Source organism: Panthera uncia (genome assembly GCF_023721935.1).
Source record: "Panthera uncia isolate 11264 chromosome E2 unlocalized genomic scaffold, Puncia_PCG_1.0 HiC_scaffold_20, whole genome shotgun sequence".
Lineage (NCBI taxonomy): Eukaryota > Metazoa > Chordata > Mammalia > Carnivora > Felidae > Panthera > Panthera uncia.
Window position 1 is genome coordinate 8879862 of NW_026057589.1, and position 8497 is coordinate 8888358.

Below are 8497 nucleotides of genomic sequence, written 5' to 3' on the forward strand. Positions count from 1 at the left end.
TGTTTGGAGCCCCAAAACTATAATCTGCAACATTAAAATCAGTCAATTGGAACAGTGAAAACACGCTTGTACAAAATTTTGAAATTAAGGATTTATGGATGATGAATTCACATCCAGATTATTTCTATATTATGGTGAGGAAAATTCTGATTTACCCAGATGACTAGTTGCAGATCGTAACAATTTCTTTTAACAGCTTGCCTTGTAATCTCAAAGTATTTTTAAATTAAACAGAAGTTTGACAAAGGAGTAACAGGAAAATACTTTTCATTAATCAGTAATGATCTTGTCATTCACACATTGAATTACTACTGATCCCTTACAAGTTTTCATCTTCATCCTAAAAATCAGTTAAGAACTACCCAAAACTTGGAATGAGCATCAAAAGTTTATAGAATACCAAACTGCAACATTTAGTGAGTTTGTCTATTAACTGCATAACTTAATCTTTATGACGTTGTGGCAGAAGCATGTACTGCTCTTTGAGCTTTGCCTGACACTGTAGTGTTGCACATGTCTTGCAACTTGCATAAATGTCCGTGTCAAGGCATTAGTTTCTTTTAAATTTACTGTAGAGCTACAGATTCCTTGTTCAATGATGTGTTTATGAACAATTCATATAGATGAGAGATAGCAGCAAAAGCTTTATTCTGAAGTTTTCTGCAAATGCTGTCAGTTGTGTGAGCGTTAAATGTGTGGTTTTTTTTTTTTTTTTAATTTTAAATAAAATTAAGGTTTATTATTTGTGGGTACTGCCTGATGTTTGTGGGAACTTCCATAGAACTCTTTTGAGTTCTAAGGAACGCTATTTAAAAACTGACCTAGACCATCGAGTCATTCCTGAAAGGAGGTATATAGAGTTATCTTTTGTGTCTGTCATTTGTTCTCAGCTTCACTGCACAGTACCTGCCTATAATTTCCCTGTGACTGCTCTGGCTATTGCCCCCAATACCAACAACCTTGTCATTGCTCATTCTGATCAGCAGGTAAGAGATACCAGCGCTTTCTAATTCCTTTCTGCTGGATAATAACTAGGAAGCTAAGATAATGACAATTTTGGAGGAGCTTTTAATTAAAAGTACTGGATGATATATAGGTAGTTTCCTCCTGTGTGAAGTGAAACTTTGTGTGTAGCCTGGGTACATTATAGGCCAGTAATATCCTTTGGCTTGATGGGCACAATGGAATGATGAAGCACTGAGATTATAGAGTAAAGAAGTACAGGAAGGAGGAGCAGTTTTTAAGTACTCATTTTACTGATTGTTTATAGATTAGAGATGACATAGACCCAGGTGTTAGACTGGGTATAGGATATAGTAAGGTCCTAAGAGTTGAAATGACGAAAAGATCATGTATTTCACCTTCAGTTTTGAAATAACGAAATCAGGCCATAGTGAAGTCTGTTGTCTGTAACAGACTTACCAAAATGAGTGCATAGCCTACTGCTTTTTTCCATACCAAGTTGTAAGAAGATCTTTAAAGTACCCGAATTGTGGGGGCGCCTTGGTGGCTCAGTCAGTTGAGCATCCGACTTCTGCTCAGGTCATGAACTCGCAGTTCGTGAGTTTGAGCCCCGTGTTGGGCTCTGTGCTGACAGCTCAGAGCTGGAGCTGCTTTGGATTCTGTGTCTTCCTCTCTCTATATTCCTCCCCTGCTCGTACTCTTTCACTCGCGTGCTTGCTCTCTCTCTCTCTCTCTCTCTCTCTCTCTCTGTCAAAAATAAATAAAGATTAAAAAAAATTTTTTTTTAATATTTGAGTTATAGAACACATTGTGAAGTGATCAATACTTATATATTCTCATCTGTAAAATGGGCATAATACTTCCCTCACTGAGCTGTTGGAAAGATTAAGTATGATCTTACACATGCGCACATGTATATGTTCTATTCAGAAAATGAAATCTCTCATTTCAGTTTTGTGGGTTTTTGTCCTTGACTAGAGTCTGAAAGATTAGTGAAGCCACATGTTTGTCTTTGTCACACATAAGTCCACCTGATGCCTTTTCCTGGCATTTGGTCCCATAGGGGCTTCAGTTATTAAAGCTGGTGGGAAATTTTTTATATCTTTTAGATTAGCAGAGATCAGTAGAGTTGATAGTACACAGTGCTGGAAGGACACAGTGAGATATGTAAAAAAAAATTTAAATCCATGTAATCTTTGATTCACAAGTTCTAATTCTAAAAGTTCTTCCTGTAGATATAAACCTTGAGTTGTGCAAAAAGACATTGATACCGAGATCATCATTGCAGCCTTGTTTACAGTAGTGAAAGACTGGAAATAAGTGTCCATTAAACAGATGAGATAAGTAAATCATGGTACATCCAGAAAGTGAATGGCTTGTTGTGTGTTCTTTAAGGAGGCAAGAGTGATATATAGATAAAGTTATTGGTATCAACATGGGTCAGTCTCCATGGTATAATGCTAAATGAAAAATGCAACATGCAGAATAGCATATATTGTATGCATAAAATATCTGGAAAGATGTAAATAAGAAATAGGCTGCTATCAAAACCCTCGAGGAGAAAGCAGGCAAAAACCTCTTTGACCTTGGCTGCAGCAACTTCTTACTCAACGCTCTCCGGAGGCAAGGGAAACAAAAGCAAAAATGAACTGTTGGGACCTCATCAAAATAAAAACTTCTGCAAAGCGAAGGAAACAATCAGCAAAACTAAAAGGCAACCGATGGAATGGGAGAAGATATTTGCAAATGACATATTAGATAAAGGGTTAGTATCCAAGATCTATAAAGAACCTATCAAACTCAACACCCAAAAAACAAATAATCCGGTGAAGAAATGGGCAAAAGATATGAATAGACACCTCTCCAAAGAAGATATCCAGATGGCCAACAGACACATGAAAAATGCTCAACATCACTCATCATCTGGGAAATACAGATCAAAACCTCAATGCGATATACTACCTCATACCTGTCAGAATGGCTAACGTTAACAATTCAGGCAACCACAGATGTTGGCGAGGATGTGGAGAAAGGATCTCTTTTGCCCTGCTTGTGGGAATGCAAACTGGTGCACCCACTCTGGAAAACAGTACGGAGTTTCCTCAAAAAATTAAAAATAGAACTACTCTACAACCCAGCAGTTGCACTACTAAGTATTTATCTAAGAGATACAGGTGTGCTGTTTCGAAGGGGCACATGCACCCCAATGTTTACAGCAGCACTATTGACAATAGCCAAAGTATGGAAAGATCCCAAATGCCCATCGATGGATGAATGGATAAAGAAGGTGTGGTATATATATACAATGGAGCATTACTCAGCAATCAAAAAAAATGAAATCTTGCCATTTGCAACTACATGGATGGAACTAGAGGGTATTATGCTAAGTGAAATTAGAGAAAGACAAATATCATACGACTTCACTCATATGAGGACTTTAAGACACAAAACAGATGAACATAAGGGAAGGGGAAAAAATAATATAAAAACAGGGCAGGGGACCAAAACATAAGAGACTCTTAAATATGGAGAACAAACAGGGTTGCTAGAGGGGTTGTGGGAGGGGGGATGGGCTAAATGGGTTAGGGGCATTAAGGAATCTACTCCTGAAATCATTGTTGCACTATATGCTAACTAGGATGTAAATTAAAACATTTTTTAAACAGAAATAGGCTGCTTTGGGGGCACCTGGGTGGCTCAGTCTGTAAAGCATTGGACTCTCGATTTCAGCTCAGGTCATGATCTCTTGGTTTGAGAGTTTGAGCCCCACTCTGCACTGTCAGTGCAGATCCTGCTTGGGATTCTCTCTCTCTGCACCTCCCCTGCTTGCTCTCTTTCTCTCCCAAAATAAATAAATTTTAAAAAGAACAAAATAGACTACTCTTGGGAAAGGGAGATGTCAAGATGACAGGGTGACTTTTCACTGTAAACCTTTCTGTGCTATTTTGTTTACTGTGCCATAGTTTACCTTAAAAATGTTTTACTTAAAAACAGTAGAAAGCGTAAAGCTGAGCATGATATAGTCAGGTTTTGTATAGATATTTTCTGATTAGGAATGAGAGATACCCTTCCAGGTTTTCTGGGTACTAGTGTGCATTTCTCCTGTATCGTATCCTTTCTCAGGTATTTGAGTACAGCATCCCAGACAAACAGTATACAGAGTGGAGCCGGACCATCCAGAAGCAAGGGTTTCATTACCTTTGGCTCCAAAGGGATACTCCCATCACACACATCAGTTTTCATCCCAAGAGACCAATGCACATCCTTCTCCATGATGCCTATATGTTCTGCATCATAGACAAGTCATTGGTGAGTTCTCCACTACTACTACCTGTGCTCACACTGATTCATCTGTACTTAAGAATTTTCAAGTTCTAAAAGCAACAAGTATGAGTTAAGAGAAGGAAGAATCAATAAAATGTCCTGACATATTCTTTGGATGAGAGGAACTTTTGTTTTGCAGAGTTCTTTATTTTCATTCTCAGGCCTGTGAGGCTCCCAGGGTAGAAGGAGGCCTTTGTGCACTGGTTTTTGCTGATTTTGACCATTTCTCTGCTTTGCGTATGAACATATAAACTTAAGGAGGAAAGTGATTAGGTCAGTGTTCAGAAGGTAACTGTCATGGGGAATACCATTGATTTGGCTGAATCACTTACACCTTTGCACCCTGGGGTGAGTGAATAAATAGCACAGTTTTATTAAAGGAGACACAGGCTGAGGTCTTGACCACTTTTGCCCCTTGCCTGAATATGCTGAAACACTGTAAGCTTGAAGAGTTGGTCTTAATGTCTTGAAAAAAGCCCATCCAGGAAAATTCTGTTCTTTATGGCTAGGATGCAGGTGGGATGTGAGCATTTTTTTCAGTTCTAGATTCCACCCTCTGCCAGCTGCTATTTTGATTCACCCCAAATTTAAATGTCTTCTCTGGGCAGATACTTTATTCCTAGGAGCCCTATGAGCTGTGGCCATGCCTGTAATGCACTTTGGGCCTAGGTTACACCTAACGCACAGTGTTTGGTGTATCTGTAAAGGTGGGGGTGGAAGGAACCATGGGGAAAGCAACAGATGGCTCTCAAGGAGATGTGCATGATGTGTCACTGGAACTCATTTCGTGGACCCTGTATCCTCTGGGCGTGGGAAACAGAGCTGGCTGACAAGTGCCTTCTGCAGGATGAGTGATACAGGAAGGGCCTCTCCCACTCACTTGCCTCTTTGTAACTCAGCCCAGGGCTGTCCATATTTTTTGTCAAGCATCGGTGATAAGTCCATCACTTCCTCATGCTGGGCAGAGCTATTTCCCAAGGAAGTCAGAGATGAAATATCACTTGGTTGGCCAGACGCCATCTCTTGAGGTGTCAGTGACATCAGTGGGGGTGGTTTGTGTTTCAGTTTTGGCCTGGGGAGAACTTTAGTCACTTGGCCTGTCCATGATCTGGTTGGGGCAAGAGTCTAGAAAGCAGAGCCTGTATGGGCTGAGCTCCTGTACATGCCAGTTTGTTCCTGTCTCACAAAGTGTTACTGACAAGACTGGCCAGAATCCCCAGCTGGGCCCTTTGATCTTGCTGGTATAGAATACCATGCTCTTTGCTTCATACTCCCACCCTCTACAGTATACCTAGAAGAGTGGCTACAGCTTTCTTACTGAAGTAAGGAGAGCCAGGGAGGTAGAAAATGTCTAATATGAAGGTTGGAAGGTGGTGTTTGCCTGAAAAGTCACTATAATCCTTTGTTCTGTAGAAGCCCAATAAAATGACGATTTAAACAGTATGTCTTTGTCTTTTTAGCCTCTTCCAAATGACAAAACCTTACTGTACAATCCTCTTCCTCCCACGAACGAATCAGATGTCATCAGGAGGCGTACCGCCCATGCCTTTAAAATTTCTAAGATATATAAGGTAAAACATCTTGCATTATATTCTAGACAGTTGGTTCCTTGTGATATTATCAAAATGTAATAAGCTCCACATTAAGCAGACAAGAGCACCTTCATTTTATATGCAGAATACCTGATTTGGGGAGACAGGTACCTTTCTGAGGGTGTCTGTTCCTTACATTTGTATTTCATTATCTTTGAGGTGATTAGAGGCGTGCACATCATACTTCCCCAAAGTGAAATACGTAGGTGGTGAGAAATTATGTTGAATCTTAGGTGGTGTTTTTGTGTTAAAGCTGGCCTTGAAAGGTTGTTACTACTACTCCTTCTCCTTCTTCTCAGTCTCCTTCTCCCTGTCCCACTCCCTCCCCCGTCCTCCGTCTCCCCCCCCCCCTTCTTTTTCTTCTTCTTCTAATGTGACTTCTAATTGGAGAATGGTCCACAAGATAAATTTCAGGCAAGTGGAAGTCATTGAATTTAGTCATTGTGACTTTTACTTTCTTGGCTAAGCTTTTCATTGTATATGAAACAAATATTGATTGAACTTACGATACTACAACTATTTGTGCCAACTCCAAAGTTCCATTTTCATGCTTCTCAGATTAGAGTTCCTTGGGTGTCCTGGAACATTTTCTCAGGGGTCTGTAAGAATTTTTTTTTAAGAGGGACATCTGTAAATTATTTAAGTATGATTAGTTTCTTGATGCATTTGTAACTTGCTGTTTGCCAAGAATCTAGGCTCCAAAGCCGTCGCTTAACATTGATTCCTAAGAAATTATGGAACAGATGTTCTATATAGAAAAACATGAAAAATCTTGTTGAAATCTTTTATTATTAACGAAGTCAGTTAAAAGTTCCCAACCTTGGTGTGCCTAGCTGGCTCAGTCAGAAGAGCGTATGACTCTTGATCTTGAGGTCGTGAGTTGGAACCCCACGTTGGGTATAGAGATTACTTTTAAAAAATAAAAAATAAAGTTCCCAACTTCACCAACTACTTTGAGTCCTAAGGCAGGAAGGATTGTCAGAGATTTCAATTACTCCAGCCTTGAACGAGGCTGACCTTTTACCTCTAGTTAGTCTGTTCAGGACTAGCCCTGGTGCCTAACTCCTGGTAGAGTCATTGTCATCTCTCTACAGCCTCTGCTCTTCATGGATCTTTTGGATGAAAGAACACTGGTGGCAGTAGAACGGCCTCTGGATGACATCATCGCTCAGCTCCCACCACCCATCAAAAAGAAGAAATTTGGGACCTAAAATAGGGCACGGTCTGTGCCCTTCCTTGAACTGTCTGCTCTGTTTGTTTTCACAAATCATGATAATAAAGCAAAGTTATTCTTTAGGACTAGTCATTATGAATGTTATCTTCCAAAATAATGGACAGTAATTTCCCTTCAATGACTCAAGTGAATGGGAATTCCAAGGTATTTGTAGTTGGGATAATGTTCTAAGCAGCTACCACTTCATCCTGTTTGTTCTTTAGACCACAATCTCAGGGAAAAAAGATGGTTCTTATCTTTTCTTCCCTAACGCCTGCCTGAGGCTTGCTTCAGAGGGCTGATGACCTTCACTGTCTGCCAGCCTCCTGCCTGCAGCCAATGCAGAGGTGTGGGGACCTGCCCAGCATTGCCCTAGAGGGCAGGGGAGCTATGCCTGTTTGCTCAAGATAGCTTAACTACCAATAGTGATAATCAGCCTTATGTTTCAAGGAAGAATTTTAACGCAAAGCCCCATCTCAAAAACTTATGCCTTTGGCCTCTGACAGTCAGCCATTTATTTTATTTAAAGGGAAAAAAATCAAGGGTGCCTGGGCGGCTCATTCGGTTAAGCGTCCTACTTGGGATCAGGTCACGGTCTCGCAGTTCATGGGTTTGAACCCACACTGGGCTTGCTGCTGTCAAGACAGAGCCCGTTTTGGATCCTCTGCACCCCCCCTTGCACCTCCCCCACTCTCTCTTGCTGTCTCTCTCAAAAAAAAAAAAACCAATAAAGGGAAAAAATCAGGCTTGGGATACTAATTTCATTAACCATCTTTCACCTAATACACATATATAAATGTATATAATATAGGTATACATACATAATATGTATACAAAAATGTATACATATATAATATACTGTATATATTTTATATGTTAAAATTAATATATACTGTATACATTTATATGTTAATATTAGTGTTAATATGTTGATATTAAATTAACATAAATAATATTTTATGTTAATATTTATATATTAATGTTGATGTTTACATATTAATATGTAATATGTTAATATGCCAGTTTCAAAGATTAAGGAAACACTGGGCAGGGATTTTTGTTGAGAGTAGGTGTGGAGGGTGGGACCAGAAAGCCTGCCATATATCTTACCTTTTCCATCTTCTACTGCTTTCACATTGTTACTCCCATGGGTATTATCAACTGACTAGTTTTAATGTAGTCTTTTAAACTAGAAAGTGAAGAACTCAAGTTAACCTGACCTGAGCAGATCGATTTCCTTCCCATCTGAGTGGATGTATTCTGTTGCATGCTTGTGGAAATCCAGAATGTGTGGTTTTGTTTGTTTGGTTTTCGGTTGGAGGGCTGTGGTACAGGCAGAGAAGGATATGGGTTCTGATGACATCATGAATAAAATGCTGGTGAGAAACATTTTTGTTAAGATGAA

General features: G+C 39.7%; 1 protein-coding gene across 1 annotated transcript in view; it reads left to right on the plus strand.

Moving 5' to 3' along the window:
* Positions 1–7175, plus strand: part of UTP4 (UTP4 small subunit processome component) — a 31747-nt gene extending 24572 nt beyond the window's left edge. Inside the window, exons 14-17 of the mRNA XM_049622431.1 lie at positions 891–986; positions 4087–4272; positions 5748–5858; positions 6974–7175. Of these exons, the coding sequence (XP_049478388.1) occupies positions 891–986; positions 4087–4272; positions 5748–5858; positions 6974–7090 (510 nt within the window). The 3' untranslated portion in view covers positions 7091–7175. The remainder of the gene's footprint in view (positions 1–890; positions 987–4086; positions 4273–5747; positions 5859–6973) is intronic.
* Positions 7176–8497: the final 1322 nt, after the last annotated feature.